Source organism: Pipra filicauda, unplaced genomic scaffold (genome assembly GCF_003945595.2).
Source record: "Pipra filicauda isolate LSUMZ 115617 unplaced genomic scaffold, ASM394559v2 scaffold90_size2875636_pilon, whole genome shotgun sequence".
In the NCBI taxonomy this organism is placed as follows: domain Eukaryota; kingdom Metazoa; phylum Chordata; class Aves; order Passeriformes; family Pipridae; genus Pipra; species Pipra filicauda.
In genome coordinates, this window is record NW_024105098.1 from 231,965 (window position 1) to 248,973 (window position 17,009).

Here is a 17,009-nt window from a genome sequence, read left to right on the forward strand (position 1 = left end):
AAAGCAGAATATTTTAGTAAACTTTAAGGTAAATATTTAGTCATCCTTAGGCATCCTATGGCCAGAAGCAAGCGATGGTAAAGTACTTTTCAACTGCATTTGCAAAATTTGTGTCTATTTCTTGTTATCTGTAAGAAGATCTCTAATCCTTGTATCTCAGTCCTAGCAATGTCTTACAGTGAATAAATCATGAGTGCTGGCTTACCTGGCAAGGTGTCTGTTGCCCAGGAAAGTGGCCGAGTGTAGATCAAGCTTAGGTTGCTTAACTGGCCTGACCTCAGTCTGATTTATTTTGTAGTGAGAATTCTAAGTTAATGCCTTCACAAACACAGGGAATATATTATAGACAATAGACCTTTCAAACACACCTGAAGGGACTTAGTCCTGTGAAAATCACTGAAAATCAGTGGAACTTATTCTCCTAGATCAACTGTATTCCTGTGAAAGTGCCAAATATAATCCTTCAGTTTGCTTGTATGAGAAGAGTGTTCTCCTCAGTCTGACACAGATCAGGAGTGGAAGGATGCAAAGGATTAGATAGACACCAGAGCATCAGAGAACTTTTTCAGTGGGCTGTGGGGGGATCTTCTGTTTGCATTTGCCTAGAAGAATGCAGAGAGAAAATGCACCTCCTCTAGTGCACAGGTTAGAGATAAATATACAACTTTTTTTTTTCCCTCTAAAATGCTGTCTACATAAGCATTTAGATTTTAGGCATCTTGATGATTGCAGAGTGTCAGTCTCACTGTTTCACAGGAAACAAAGCTTTGCTCCTGGAGCTAGGCAGACTTACTGTGATGAATCCCAGATGAGACGTAGGAAAGCCTAGGCAGGTCTGGCCTGAGAGTGGAAAATTCAGCTTGGAAAGGTGGATAATGGCTAAAGGCATGGTGCAAGGGAACTCAGACAATAAGCAGGCAGTTACAGCAGGTAACAGGAGGTATCAGTAACAACTTGTATTTTTCAGATTTCTCACCTCTTTCCACTGCTGTTTCCAATGGAAGGGCCAGGGGAAGTGTAGATCTTGCTATTTTCACTCTGCTATTTTCTTCTCTTGTCTAAGAAACACGCTGGCCTAAACTAGCACTGATGTGGTACTTGATGTTTAACTCCCCATGCAATGGAGAATTGCTCTATCATTGTCTTCAGTGGCATTTTACCTTGAGTATCAGTAGAGATTGATTTAAATATTTGCTTAAGCGATCAGCTTAGGTGAGTCGCACCTGTAAGCACCTTTGAAATACCAGCGTTTCAGGGCAGCATATAGAATTATCAGGGAAGGATTCCAAAGCATTTCAGTAAAAATAAAATCATTGACCCCAGAGCTTTGGGTTTGCAGTTTTTCCTAGGCAGGATGTCTGCTACTTGTGTGGGTGGGAGTAAACCAGAAGGGCGTAGGCCTTCCCTATATTTCCAGCAAGTTCCCCATCCCCCACTTTTAGATGGAAGGTGCTGCACTAAAGAAAACAGCACATTTTCAGCCACTAACTCTGTATTTTCCTTTGTGGTCTGTTTATCTTACATGGATTGTATTTTAGTATGGTCTTTTACAAACTAACAGGCACTATACTTACCACAAATATAAATCAGTTACTAAATATGTCCATCTATATAACTAATGAAAAGGGCAAAAGTATTTTATACCTTAGAGTTTAAAACAATTCATAGCTTGTGTAACTGGAAATATCTGGAAATATCTTAATGGCTGATTTCTTCGTAGTTCTGGCATTTCTAAATATTTATATGTTTATAACTGCAGGCAAACACATTGCAATCCTCGAATTTGCTCTGTGTTTTTTATGCTGCAGTGTATAGTGCAACCATGTATGCAAACCTCATGTATACGACCATATTTCCCAAATCAAAATAGAAATTTCAAACCTGTAAATTAGGTTTATACTGTGCTTCTGAATGTAGCTGAACTTTGTGCATAAGAATGACATCATTGTTTCTGGAGTAACTAGCCTACATGAGAGGATGGGAATCAGAAGCAGACTTTTAAGAGGAAAATATCAAACAAAATAAATGGTTTGAACACAATATATGATGCTTTTGGGTGCTATAAACATTTTATCGTTTCTTGTTTGGGAAGAACTGCATAACTCACTGGGGCTCCATAACTTGTGAGTAATGCAGCCATCTCAAAATCTAGCAGATTTATCAGTCGTGGTGTTCAAATGAAAACCTGGGATCTCATTTCCTCCTCAGCCCTTATAAATTTGACCCAGCGTTTAACAATGACCCATCTGCATGTGTTCCCTTACATTTACATAAGGCACAACTTGGATTAAAAAATGTAACCCGATGGAATAATTCAGTGCCAGAGCGCTAAGATCTAGCTGTAACTTCTATTTTAAAGAGCCCCAGAAACTTGGAAAACTTTCTCCAATAGCAGTAATTACAGGAGAATAGGGCATTTCAGTTAGAGATTTTTGGCTAGAAGTTAACAATTGTTCGTATTACTCTGCATAGACAATAACTCATGTCTCGAAGTGGCAGCATGACTGCCACTACACTGAGCCTCACTCAGTGACATGGGGCCATATTTCATCCTCCATTTACAGGCAGCAGAGAGAGGCACCAGATGGCGATTTTCGGGGCTTGCCTGGACACCTGGTGGCAGAGCCCCCCATCTGCCTTTACGCGCCGTGCTGACAGAGCAGCCGCGGGACCCTGCTTGCCCCTGCCGCAGAAGGCTGCCCAGGGCAGTGGTCACAGCACTGAGCCTGACAGAGCTCGAGAAGCATCTGGACAATACTCTCAGGTACACGGTGTGATTCTTGGGAATGGTCCTGCGAAGGGCCAGGAGCTGGACTCGATGATTCTTGTGGGTCCCTTCAAACTCGGCATGTTCTGTTATTCTGTGATTCCGTGACTCCGCTCCAGTAAGGTGATGCCGGGCTCTAAGCACGCCCGCCGGGCTCTGCGGGTCCGTATTGCACTGATCCTTGCAGCAGCATCTTCCCTGCTAAGTGCTGCCCTGCAGAGGAGATCGCTGTAAGCCGGCTGCGTGCCTGGCACTTCCTGGCACTCCCAACGCTTTGCTTCATTTGGGAGACTTGTATTGCAAACGAACCCCGCAGCAGCCGCGCTGCTGGATGGAGCCTGCCCGGCCGAGAGCACAAAGCATTCGCTGAGAAAGTTTGCTGTAAATAACACCTCTCTTGTTTTTTGCCTCAGCTTCACCTATTATTATTATTATTATTTACACATTCTGTGGCTGTCGGTGTGCCCAGGCTTCTTCCTGCTCACAGCCATCATCACCCTCTGTGTGGCCAGAGCATTTTCCTGTTACATCCAGTTGCGACATTGCAACTATAGGCTTGCGGTGGCCCATGTGGCGGCGGCAGCAGCAGACACATGTGGGGAGACCCACTCCCATTCCCATGCACGTTTTCTCGTTACTAACATTGTTGTTACAAAAGGGGAGTAGAAATCTAGCCCCCGAGGACGCCGAGTCCCGCTTTTCGGGATTCGTTTTACGGCGGCACATAAAAGACTGTGTGGAAGCGCTGAGAGCCGAGCGCCTCAGCGAGCCGCGGCCGCCTCGCAGCCCGGCCGGCTCTGCAGCGCCGGGGCTTTCAGCGAGGGCCCGAGCAGCGCCGGCCGCGGAGCGTTCCCGGCGGCCGAGCCGGGAGCCGCGGGCGGGCTGTGCCGCGGGCGGAGCCGCGGCCGGTGCGAGCGGGCCCGCGGGCGCGGGGCGGTGCGGGGCGGTGCGGGGCGCGGCGCTGTGCATGCCGGGCGCGGGCGGCGCGGGCAGGAAGCGCTTTGCCGGCCGAGCCGAGCCGAGCCGAGCCCGGGCGCAGCCGGCGGCGGGGGCGGGCACAGCCGCGCCGGTGCCGCGGGGGCTGGGGCACGGCGGAGGCAGCGCCGGGATGGGGGTGGCTTCCTGAAGCGCGGGGAGGGAGGGCGGGAGGGGGCTGGTTCTGCGTTTCGGTCCCTCTCCGCCCCCCTCCTGCCCCTCTCTCCCAAGTTCGCCGCTGTGCCGCGGCGCCTCCGGAGCGGCTGGCTGCGGGCTGCCCCTGCCCCGCTCCCGGCGCTGCCCGCGGCGGGGCGGGCGGGGACAGCGGCGAGCCGAGGCGACCCAGGGAGCGGCCCGCCGCCCCCGGGGAAGGCTCTGCTCCGGGGAGCAGCGGGGGGAGGCGGCTGGCACAGACGCCGGAGCTCCGCCGCCCGCCCCCCGGCACCGCCGCCGTCTGCCCAGCGCCGGCAGCCCCGGGAGATGGTGACACATGAAGCGTGCGGGAAGGACCATGGTTGAGAGGACCAGCAAGTTCTTGCTGATCGTGGCCGTCTCGGTGTGCTTCATGCTTATCCTGTACCAGTACGTGGGGCCGGGGCTGAGCCTGGGTTCCCCCAGCGGCCGCTCCTACTCGGAGGAGCTGGACCTCTTTCCCACGCCGGACCCGCACTACGTGAAGAAGTACTACTTCCCCGTGCGGGAGCTGGAGCGGGAGCTCGCCTTCGACATGAAGGGCGAGGACGTGATCGTCTTCCTGCACATCCAGAAGACCGGCGGCACCACCTTCGGCCGCCACCTGGTGCAAAACGTGCGGCTGGAGGTGCCCTGCGACTGCCGGCCCGGGCAGAAGAAGTGCACCTGCTACCGCCCCAACCGCCGGGAGACCTGGCTCTTCTCCCGCTTCTCCACGGGCTGGAGCTGCGGGCTGCACGCCGACTGGACCGAGCTCACCAACTGCGTGCCCGGAGTGCTGGACCGCCGGGAGAGCGCCGCCGCCAAGACGCCCAGGTACCGGCCGGCCGCCGTCCTCCCTTCCCCGCTGCCCTCGGGCCGCTCGCCCCAGCCCTTGCACTGCTGAGCCCCCTCCCGTGCGTTGCGGCTCCCTGCTAACGCGCTGTGCCTCAACCTGCCCTGAACCTTTCCTCACCCGGTTCACCTGTCCTCCCCTCCCGGCCTCCAGGCTGTGCCCTGCACCTTCCCTCTGCATACCCAGGCAAATTTCCTGCTCCTTCCCTCCCATGTACCTAGGACACTGCACCCTCAAGCCCACGGTCTTCTGCTCTGGAAGCCTCTGTGGACCCGTTAGCAAGACCACGTATTTGTGCCGTTTACTCTCTCTTGTAAACATTTAGTCTTCACCTCAGACATCACTTGCCCCCTTTTAAGTGCCCTTTACGCCATACTCTAGCCTCAGGCTTATCTTTGCAATCAGCTTTGCCCTAAACTGCGCCCTAACCTTTTTCCTCCAGCTGAATTTGTTCTCCAGTGCAACCGAGGAGAGGCAGACCAGTCCTCCTTGGTTTAGCCCCCCAGCCTGCCTGATAGTTTTTTGCACGTTGCAGAAAACATTCCTTAACACCCTTTCTTATGTTCCTTGCTCTTTATCTTGATGGGAGACCTGAGGCGAAGTCTTTTGGAGAAAGGAGTTCCCTCGTACATGTTCCCCGAGTCTCCTTCATATGCGCACTAGGAGAGAGGGAGAGCCATCCTAAAGCACCTTTCTGCATTTGTGTGGAACGCCCAGTGTGTTTCTGCCCTCTTAGCCCATCATTTCTCTGCCTTGGTCTCTTCGTGAATTACAAGATTCAGAGAAATTTTCTATTTGAAGAACTCTAGTGAAGACAGTGGCTTACATTAAGATCTCCAAAAGATTGGGGTTTTTAGCTCAATACACTGCTGTATCTTTCTTTCACAAGACCTTTTTTTTTTATTATCACTATTCTTTAACACCATGCACACTTTCTTTGACATATTAGTGCTTTTGTTACAGCACTTTGTAATCTGTTTGCCTTAAAGTGTCGTTCTTAAAGGTGCCCAAGACCTTATGCTAATATTTGCTTATGCTATATGCTTTATTTATATGCATATCGTTAATATCATATATAATCTCTAATGAAAAGTGGCCTTTAAGAAAGTATATTTTGGCATCATAACTGTGTTTTCTCTGTGTTTTTTAAAAGCAGTTTTTAATGATTTTTCTTTCCTTGGAGCTGTGTGCCATTGCTGGGGTTCTTTATTGTCTCTGTCATGATTGCTGCTGTTTTCAACCCGTTTCAGTGTTAGTCATCCAAGCTTAGGCTGCTGTCATGCTGCCTGACCCAGCAGCAGCAAACCGAAGTATATAACCGAAGGACTGAGTATTCAGGCTTTCCTGTGCTCTCTTATTTTATGATAAGGTTCTTGAAAACACCTCTAGGTGAAATATCCTTTGCCCATCTAGTTGCTGTTGATATTTTAGCAAGGTATTGTAAGGAAAAATGTGCAAAGTTCAAATCTGACTTTAAAAAGGAACAAAAATTACCCGTTTTGTGAACCTTGACACTTGGCTAGCAAACCATTAACCTTATATAAAGACCTGTGTGGTTTTATTAATTGTTTCAGAGCCTTGTGTGCTTCCATTGGCAATTTTGTATTAAAATCTGTTGTGTGTTCAGGATTCAACTTTCTCATCCTATTCAGGAGTTGCCTCTTTTGTACAGGTACCTGGGAATGGGGCACTTCAGATTGTGAGGTAGCAATTAAATTCCTTACTGCAACTCATAGGACGTTGAGAACCAGAAGCCTATTGCCTCATCTCACATGCTTGTAAATAACCTTTTCCTTGCCGTTTGTTTTGGAGCATCAGGAACTGTATGGTTCTACATACTTCTTCATTGTTTTGATTTTTGGAAGTGCCGGAAAAATAATTAATCCTACCCCATTCCCTCCTGTCTTGGCGTATCCAGAAATAGTTCTCTTCATGTGGGTCTCTTGACTTCCTTTAAATCTAAGTTAGAACTTCATTTCCAGGAGTGCAAGACCTATGATGTGGAAGCTTTAGATAATCTGGAGTTTATTTAACCAGAATTTACCGTTCGCTGTATCTTGGGGATGGTTTGGTGCAATGAACAGCTGCTGGTTATTTTAATAATACTGTCCTAGGATCCCGCTCCTTTGTACTGCAGTCCAGTTCTCCAAACTGTGATTTATTTGATGCCTAAGAAAATGGGGAATAAGGGGCAGGCAGTGCTTGTTTAAAATAAAAATTTGGTGGATTTTCTTTGTTAGAATACAAATAGTCTTGTATTATGTCTGTTGCAGTAAGAGCAATATCACTTTTTTTGTCAACTGTGAGTGTTGGATCTCTTATCTTGATACAGGATATGTTTTTACATAAGGTATATGCTAGAAAGGCTACTGTTTTATAATGGAACTGGACTATGAAAATATCTCTCTTTCAAAGGAAAAAAAAAAGAAAAAGGAGCAGCAAACACCTATTTCAGCAGAGTTCTCCCAGATTCTAATATTATTCAGTCTGAGTTTTGGAGTACAGTCTTCCAATTCAGTTTTTAAAGCTAACATACTGCCTTCTGCATTTGCTACTTAATACAAAGTTTAAACCTTTGTTCTTCCAAATATATGTTTATGCCCAAAACAAAACAGCTGACTTGTGATTACAAATAAATCTGCCTTCCAGTGAATGTTGGAAAGCATGAAGGTCATTCAGTATTGCCCACATGCACAAATCATGAGGCTCAAGCTGTTCCCTTTGTAAGGAATGCAGTTAGTGCCCTATTGCACTACATTCCATAACCTGGGCATGGAACATAAATTTACAATGCAATTGCTCTCTTTATTGTTCTGCTGTTCTGTGTTAGGCTTAATGATTAGGAGCACTAGATTGCCAAAGACTGCATTTTTTTCCTTCTTCTTTCTGTCTTTCTTCTGCATTGGTACAGTAAGAGTTAGAGATGGGTGGTTTAGTTCTGACGGGTCAGCACTCTTTGAAAAAACCCAAACTACTTGTTCTCGCTCCCCTCCCACCCCCCCCAGTGACTTTCCTGTTTTGTATTCAAAAGGCTTCTGGACACCACTTCTTGAAGCAAATATTATGTTTTATACACAGCCAGTAAAAGAAAAAGAGTAATTTGTTTGGGGGCTGTACAACTTGGGACTCCAAGGAACTCTGAAGCTGGCTGTGTTTATCAGTTAAGTCGCTCAGCTGCAGTTCTCTTCGTGCCTTTAGTAGAGGGCAAATTCCAAGATTTTGGGAATGGAAGCCTATTTATTCCTTGTGCTGTTAGGCGTAAATAAACTGCTGGAAAAGACTTTTTTTAAAGAGCAGCAATACTAGGATGTGTGCCTTGAGTCATCATGCTGGTATTTCAGAAAGCGGAGGCTAAGCCACTTCTGTGAACTCTGCTCCCTTCAGTTTGTTTCACCTAAAACCTGAGAGATCAGATCTCTTCAGTTGATTCTGAAAAAAAGTCACACTCGTTTCTTTAATCTGAATTCCAGAATTAGAAAGATCTGTGAAGTGATCCACAAGTGACTTGTCTGTGTCCTCTGTCAGAGGACTGAACGAAGGCCCTTGGAGGTGTTGGAAAGGTTCCCTTGTTTGCCCCCGCAGGAAATGGGCTGCAGGGCCCTTCTGGCTGCCTTCTGCTGCCAGCACAAGAGCAGAGCTGGGTGTTCTGAAGTTGTCTTTGCAGGACACTTCATGTGTGAGCTTGACTCTAATGTAACGGCAGAAACAATAAAACAAATAAATTACGCTGAAGGAATTCTATGTGTTTCCTCTTCTACCTCTTCCCAAAAGCAACACAAACAAACCCTCAGCCACCCAGGCTTTGTTGCTATCCTGCTGGGTTCGGCTGCCTCCTGAAAACAGGAGCATCGGAGCTGGCACTTTCCTGGAGACACTTTGTTCACGTGGAAAGGATTTGAAGGCACACAGCTCCTTTAACACTGCCTGTCTGCCTGTTGCTGGGGAGAGCCCATGAAGCAGGGAGAGTGTGGCTGGCTCTGTGCTCCCCCGGCTCACACACCGGCTCTGCCTTCTCTTGGGCTGCTTCAAGCACAGGTAGATTGACTTTTTTTATGAGCTGCCTCGAGACACCAGCTTAGCCTTGGCTTTGTGTGTGTTTCTGTGCTAGTCTGTCCTTTAAGTTTGGTTTCTGAGTTCATCTGTGGACAAAAATGACAAAAGTACGTGCATGCTTCCAATTTCAGTATTTTTTCCTCAAGATTTCATACGCTTTAGAAAGAAAAAAATTGTAATCCACCTACTTTTATGTAAGAAGTCTATGGCAGGTTAGTAAAACCTGCTGTTAAACAGATCAGTCCAAGTTCTAGATCTCTCTGATTAGCTTTAGCTATTTACAGCTTATGTTTTTGGTTGGGTTTTTTTAAAAGAAACAATTAACAGGGCTCAGCAGTTTGTTAATTTGATTTTTCTGAAGTGTGAACTTTCACAGCTTCCAACCACATATCTGTCCCTTTGCAGGGATCTGTTCTTGATGAGGTTTTTATTATATGTGTGCTTAGGAGCTGCAGAGACACGTTGTCAAGAGACCAACTGTTTGAGAATGAAAAGCTTTACCAAATCATTTTTATAATATTAGCTCTTTTTAAAAGCTTGGGTTTATCATTCTTTGTGGATCTGTGTGTGTTGGGAGTTGAGAAATATCTGTCTGCAGGGAGCAAGGGCATTTCTTCCACTCACCAGTTCAACTCAGACTAGTTTCTCTAAAAGACTGGTGGAGAAATATTGATATAAAGTTATTTTCAGTAGCCTGCTTCATCTCTCAAACTTTTAGCATGTGGAATATTTTAAAGCCTAACAGTCTGATAGGAAACTTTTTGCACCTGGTTGTGCTCACCCATAAAGCCAGGCCAATCTTTCACAGCCAAACGATTCCAAAGGGCCGGATAGTTGTGTAGTGAAAATCTTTATATTTGACATAGTTACTAAAAGCAGCTGAAAGTTGGAACTCTTCAAATAGCTGCCTTAGTACCTTTGAGGAACTGTATTTTTCTGAGCTTAAGACTTTTGGGTGGTATGCCAGGTTTAATTACTCTTACTTTTTTTTGTTGCAGTTGTTGACAAAGCAAGAGGATGTGTTCCTAGATATGTCCCTGCTTGAGTGTGTGCTTATACTAACCTGATTTTTCAAAACTGTGCATTTGGCTGTTTTTCATTAATCTTTAAACACAAGTTGCATCATAACATAGTAATTTTGTTTTCCTTGCTTAGAGGTTTGCCAGCACTCCTAACCTGAGATTTTGCCTTTTTGTCCTTATCATTTCCGACTCTGCAAATAAAAATGTACTGTATTCTGAGTAAAACCTCGGATAATCACCTCTTTTTTTTTTTTTTAAATCCAACAATTCAGAAATAATTACAAGAGCTAGTTTGAATTTTATTAATAACTGAACTGGATGCTTTGCTACGTGCTCCCAGTGTAGGGAGAGCCATTAAGAAATAGTCCACTGTAAATGCACAGCTGATGGATTCCACCACACCAGTGCAGGCAAATTTTTTGAGGTTCATTACTTAGAGATTACAGTTTGTGTGAAACAGCTTGGCCAAAGCAATGCTCTGCCCAGGTTTCCAGGCTCTGCTGAAGGGTCCTGTTTTGTCCCTGTGAATGCCAAGCAGGGCCTGTTCTCCAGCAAATCCAGACTGATGCATCTTCAGCAGTGCCACCTTGTCAGCTTTGTGTTGCATCTTGAAAGAAATCTGTGATGGAAGGAATTTGGAGTTCATTAGTGCTGTGGGGGCTGTGGGTGACGAATAAGGTGAATTTGATGCTGCCCAGTAGAACAGCTGCTTCTTACCTGGTGTGACTGGCGGGGCACAGCTGGGTGTGTGTGGTGAGGCCTTTTCCCTGCAGGACACCAGTGAAAGTCTTTAGCTGGATATTAGAATATGAACTGGATGAGGTCATATTACCTCTTGAGAAAGCACTGCTAGAGAAGATTATGTTATAACAGGAGATCATTACGATACTGCCCTCCCCCTGGGCCATCTGTTCCTTCTAGGAAGGAGGAAGAGATTAGCCTCCTCTTGTGGCCTCTTCCCTCATCGACTCGAGGGGCTGGGCTTAATGGGTTTGTTCAGCAGTCAAGCAGAAGCTTTTTGGCTGCCTGTTGTAGAAATTGGAGGAGCATAACCTGAGACCTGTTTTCTAGAAAGTAATTCAGGATACTCAGGCCTGGAGTTACTTCAGAAAACCTCGAGAGTTCATTTCTTAGGTGAAGTTGATGTGCCTCATCTGAGTCATATTTGCACACAATGCCCACGCTTTGGGCTGTCATCAGAGCCCTTGGTGACCCCTGACAACGTGTTCCTATCCCAGATGTCAGTGACAGCAGTGACAAGCAGAGCCACAGAAGAATCATGATAGAGATGAGTCAAAAGGGGTTGTGGTTGTGGTATTGTAGTTGCTTTGACCTGGAAGCAAAGAGTGACTGTGATGATAGAACACACCTGATTTTAAATTTGCTTAGAAATATCTGTGTTATCAGATCTATCACACACATTCAGTCTCTCTGCTGTGCCTCCTGCTGCGTTTTACACATTGTGGCTTTTGTGCATCTTGGAAAGTGGGAAAGCAGCAATTGCCTTCAGTCAGTCATAAAACCAAAACCACTGCTTTATGTCTCTTTATTTTAAACTTTCAGTTATTTGGCAGCACATTTGTGGTACTAATGCTTTAAATAGGTAATATTTTGACAGTTAACACTTGGGCTTGTGCTCGCTTTAGAAAGCCAGAGTGGCATAGTCTAACTCCACAAAGCTTTGTTTATGCTGGTATTTCCACAAAGTATTAGAGCAGAGAGGAGTTTCCAATTATTGACTGAAATTGTGCTTTGTCAAGCAAAGATGAAGCATGGTCTTTAATTCCTAATAATCACAATTGCAATAACTGCCAAGTCATGATTTTTTGATGGAATCTTTTGTGATGTGGATGGAAGGGAATGATATTCATGCATCAGAAGCAAATATCTTTGTAAACTAAGATGTTAATGTGTTTAGAGAGTAAATGAAGTACAGGAGGAACACAGAGCTGAAGTAGTCCATTCCAGATTCGCTTGTTTCTCAAATGGTGGTTGGCCTTAAAAAACAAACAAACCGAAATCCCTCTACTTTTTCTAAAGGAGTTGAAGTAGAACGATAAGGAAAATATACCCACTAGCACAGATGCAAGGTGACACAGTTTCTGTAATCGCTGTTTGATGTAGTTTTGTTCCTCTTTCTATTTCTGTAACAGAGTACTCTGCTGGAAATCCAGACTTGAGAATCTCTTTGAAGAGTCCTTTGGAGATTATTGTCACAAAGACACGAAGAGCCTTAAACACCTCTGTACTGTAGCATGTCAAGTTTCAGATCTGAAAAGGATGCTTCAGATATTCTTATGCATTACTGCCAAAGGAGGAGCTATTTCCCAGTGCGTGTCTGTTGGAGCTTGAAATAGCTCGTGAGTGGAAAAAGCGTTTTCAGGAAAGGTCCATGCAGACAGAGGTCATCAGACAAAAAGCACGTTGTACACTTGATAGGGTTTAGTTTATTCTACTTTTATTAGATGATGTACGTCCATGTCATTTCTGTGCTCAACCTCAGAAGTACAATACACTCCACTGGATGTGTTTCATCCCTACACACTGATGAGCAGGACTAAGGATATCACATATTCTGGGGTGTCTCTGTTCCAGTGATGCATCCAGTAAGGATTAGGAAGCTCCTGTTGTCCACCTCTAACTGTAACCTGAATTTCTTAGCAGGACTAATTATACTGCTCTTTCACCTGTGTATCTCAAAGCCTCTTACAAGTTTGCAATAAATAGCACCTGGTGTTAGATTAATTTCAGACTTCAGATCTGTGACTTCAATCTTTGACTCTTCAGGGATCTGTCTTGAAGCTGGCTTTAACCATAAATCTCAGCCTTACAGGTTAATGTCCAGACTTGCTGCCCAGTCACTTTGTCTCTTTCAGCAGTAACTGGTTTCTTAGCGTGTTATTACTGCTTTGCTCTGTTCTTCCCTCCCTTCCACCCTATTAATGGTAAATTCTACATTATAGCTCACCTATGCTTTTATAGAGGAAATATTTCACGATTTCCTGCCAATTTAAACAAGAAAACAGTTATTTGCAATTAACTTTTTATGGTCTGACTCTGTGTTTTACTTCATAACTAATCTCCAGCCTATTAAGCAGAGATTCTTTGATTACACTTCACTGCAGATTAAAATACTGTCATCACTTTTATGGAGCTCTTCTACATGAGGGGAGAAACCTCAGCTTCCTGAGCAGCCTTTGCATTTTTGTCTTTACAACAGACCAAATTTCCTTTTGCTTAATGTCAGTCTTGAAATACTAACAAGACAATTCAAGATTTTCTGTCCATGTAGCATTGCTTAGAGTTTCAAAATGCCTGGTGACTTTGCACTGTCTAACTTCACATATATTAAAAGGGACTATGTTTCTGAAAAAGTGCTAGAGATATAAAAGTGCTGCTGCTTCCACGTACTGGAGTTACTCTACATGTTAGCCTTAGTTCTTGTGTAAATTAGAAACACAGACGTACAAGATACCTGTTTACAGGTACACTCAGTGACTCTTGAAAGATTTTGTGAAGAGCATTGCATTGGCCATTCCTTTTTTATCTAAACAGCTTAAATAAAAGTCTGTCTTGTATTTTTTACTTCAGCTCTCTCAGAAAATTTAAACATCCAAACAAATGCTGTAAAAATAGAATGGACTTTTTTATTTAACCTCACAGCTCTTGCTGCCGTGACCCCCTTGCTCTCAGTAAAGGTTTTAGTTAGGATACCTGTGACCCTATATCAAAGTGTTAGGGAAAAAAATCAATGCCTCATAGCTAAGACAAACAGCCGCTGCATGCTGACTCACCAGTTTCCTGACAGGTTTTGCTTTCCTGGTGGAGATACAGAAAGTACAAGGAGCCCAAGAATCGCTGAGTATGATCATAATCAGTCAACCATCCCTTCTGTTAACATGCCTTAAATCACAAAAGACAGCATTACCTTCTTCTGTTCTTTGCCTCCTTCTCTTTTCTCTCGGCCTGTACCTCTGAAAGAGAAAAGACAGATGTGATGTGGGTAGTTGTGCAAGGAGGAAGATTGAACAGATTTATCCTGGCTGCTGAAGCAAGTACAGCAGGGGTCATTTAGATTAAACTCCCCATTAAGGGGATCCTTCATCCGTGGTATGCTGCACAAAAAAGAGGTGCATGTGCATAGGAGCCCTGTCAGGTAAGGAAGTGCCTTGGCATCTTTTCTAGGGGTGCAAAACTGGAACTTCTTGTTCTGAGCATCTGAATGAAGTTTCTGTCATTGATTATACTGCTGTGGTTGGTGGCATTATTTGTAACACATCCAAAATAACTTATCATGAGCCTTTTTTGGCCCTGCAGTTTTCCTTTGATTTATTTGGCTAGATTTCCATGTATGTGTCAAAATGACAGCATCTTTCTATGTGTACACAGCCTGACTCCAGGAGAGCCTTAGACCTGGCCAAAGGCTTCACTGCTCTGGAGTGAGGTCCTGTATTTTTAACAACCATATTGTGTTACACGTCAGCACTCCAACTGTTGCTATCGGTGGCTTTGATTTTGAAATGTAATATTGCACTAAAGACTAATGACTCAGTATTGCCCTTCATTATTGAAATGATTGTTTGGCACAGCATTTAATTCTGCTCTTTTTCTTGCACTTTGCAAGTAGGCTTTTTCTGAGTAGTGTGTTATTTCTTCACAATACCTGAACGACCTTTTTTTCCATTTCCTGAACTAACACCTTCCTCCAGGTTGGCGTCATCTTGTACCTTGATCACTTTAGTACTGTCTTCCTGAACTTGATAAATTGTCTTCCTCTTTCCCTTTAGAGATCTCTTACTGCCTAAGCCTTCTCACTCTCATAAATTGGATTTTTACTTAGGGGCTCTTTTTATTCTGATTCTTGAAGGGCCCCTTTTTTAATAAGAAAATTTTAGGCTTACAAAATGTAACCATCCCAACATCAAAAACAACTGTTAATCTCAACAGTCGAATTCTATGCAGTCAGATATTTAAGGTGAGGTATTACTGTCTTAGGATGAGCCTCTTAACACTACTCAGAAAGGGTTGTTTTCATGCCTTTGACTAACTTGGATGAAGCTGACACCTGTTTATTGAGCCATTCATAGCAAACATACATTATAGAAACTCAAAACTTGTGAATTGCTATTTTCAGCACTTAACACTTTGCAGTGCCCGGTTTTCAACCTGGGTGTTCAGAAGCCAGTCGAGCTCTAAGCATACAGTGCACCAGCAGTTTATATGAGCTTCCTTTTCTGTTTTTAAGAAAATGACAGCTCCAAATATTGAAATGATAAAACAAAAACCACTGAATGATACGTGAGTTTGAATTTAAAAGAATAACCCTGCCCTTGACCGTTCCTAATAAGACAGGGCTGTTTGTAGGTGATCTCTTATTTGTGACTTGGGTATGTCAAGAAGGGACTGAAAAACAGCTGCCACAATTGTATTAGTATGAACTCTGTTTCGATCATATGTCATGAGGACTGATGAGACTCCCACCAAAAAAGGGAGTTTCAGGAAGTCATTCGATGACAGGAGGAACTGTATTTAACTTCTGGTTGTAAAAGGAGCATCTGAGATTGGGGATAGAAGAAAAACAAGATAATCAGTCCACAGCTGAGGATGAGGGAATAAGAAGAAACCATAGAAGAAAGCCAACTTGTGTTGACTTGAATTCTCAGATATTAGATGGTTTGTTAGTAACCAGTAAAGCTTTTTGTTAAATAACCATAAAGTCTTCCACCTTAGTGAAGGCACAGTTTGAATTTCTTGCCCTTCTTTCCACCAAATTTCTTTGCCTTGGGAGTTTTGTAGGATTTGACACCAAAACTGTGTGTAATTATTTAAAGGAATAATATTGGACTACAGTATGCAAGCAAAATACTTGAAAAGTCTAGTTTGAATCAATACACTTTGGGAGACTACTAGCTTAGTAAATTTTAAAGGCATTTGTCCCTGACTTCTAAAACACATTTAGATTTTTTAACTGCTAATTGCAAAGAATGGGTTTTTTTTTAGTATGACTTAGGCAGCTCCTTGGAAGAATAATTTGGCAAGTTGTATGTGACTTTTCAACTTCTTTCTCAGTGTTAGCTGCACTGAGGCAACTGAAGAGGTCATGGATTTGCCTTCAGGAAGTCTGGGGGTTTTCCATGCTGTGACTCGCCGCTTGTAGCAACTTCTGTGCGTAATGATGTATCAAAGAAGAAAGGTGTCTTTCCCTGAAAGCCTAATCAAAGCTCGGGGGAGGTCTCAAAAATCAGTTAGTGCTTTGAAATGCATGAACTTGCAGCAGCTGTAACGCTGTAACCCAGAAGTTTTCCACAGTCTTTTCAGTTCCCTCAGTTTGGGAAGCAGGTTTCTGTGTGCTGTGGTAAACAAGTGGATGGTGTGGCCAAACATGGTGTTGCACGTGGGGAGAGCATCACACATCCGTGCTGCCCGTGTGTCCTGCAGCAGCCAGCTCGCTGCAGCAGGGGATGAGGCTGTAGCCCTTTCATGGGCCTGTAGGTCAGGTGTTTGTAGCTGGCAGGTCTTCCTTGAACACCCTTTCCTCAGAAACATTGCTGAAGATTTCTCTGGGTTACCCTTATGCCAGTGGTTCTTATCTAGGTGTTAACCTGCCTTTGACAGCAGTTCCTGGGAAGAAATATTCTCATAGTTAGCTGAAGTGTTTCCACAGTGCCTGTAACAGCAGCTGCCAGCGGGGGTAATACACTTGTTTTGTCTGAACCTTTGAAATGGGTTGATGAAAACAGTTGTGTTTAATAGGATTTCACCAGCTGGGAAGCAAGTAGGAAATTGTCCCTCCCGTTTCTACCCCAGCAGAAGGCCCAGCCAGGGGTGTGGAAGTCGGGCATTACAGAAGCTGGATTGCTGCCCATATTATTGTGTGCTTCAGGGAAGCAAGCAGAGACTGTTCTTAACCCGGCTGTCTGTCCCAGCTTGCTCAGGCAAGTTTCATGTTTGTTTGACAATGCTAAGACTGGGTTATGCACACTATTTGCACAGCCAGCTTTTATGCTGCTAAACTGTAAGCTGATCCCTGCGTGTGAGGGGCTGCTGGGTCCTGTAACTGTTCAGCACAGGTTTTATATTCCTCCCAGACAGTTGAGCTCGCGAGTGCAGGGGTTGCTCCTCTCATGACACCTGTGGGAACCATGTGTTGCTCCCACCCTCTGAC

The 17,009-nt window shown here is 44.5% G+C and overlaps 1 protein-coding gene across 1 annotated transcript in view; it reads left to right on the plus strand.

Annotated features, from left to right (window-relative positions):
• The first annotated feature begins 3,929 nt into the window (after nt 1-3,929).
• HS6ST1 (heparan sulfate 6-O-sulfotransferase 1) overlaps nt 3,930-17,009 on the plus strand; it is a 186,405-nt gene continuing 173,325 nt past the window's right edge. Inside the window, exon 1 of the mRNA XM_027724879.2 lies at nt 3,930-4,750. Within this exon, the coding sequence (XP_027580680.1) occupies nt 4,233-4,750 (518 nt within the window). The 5' untranslated portion in view covers nt 3,930-4,232. The remainder of the gene's footprint in view (nt 4,751-17,009) is intronic.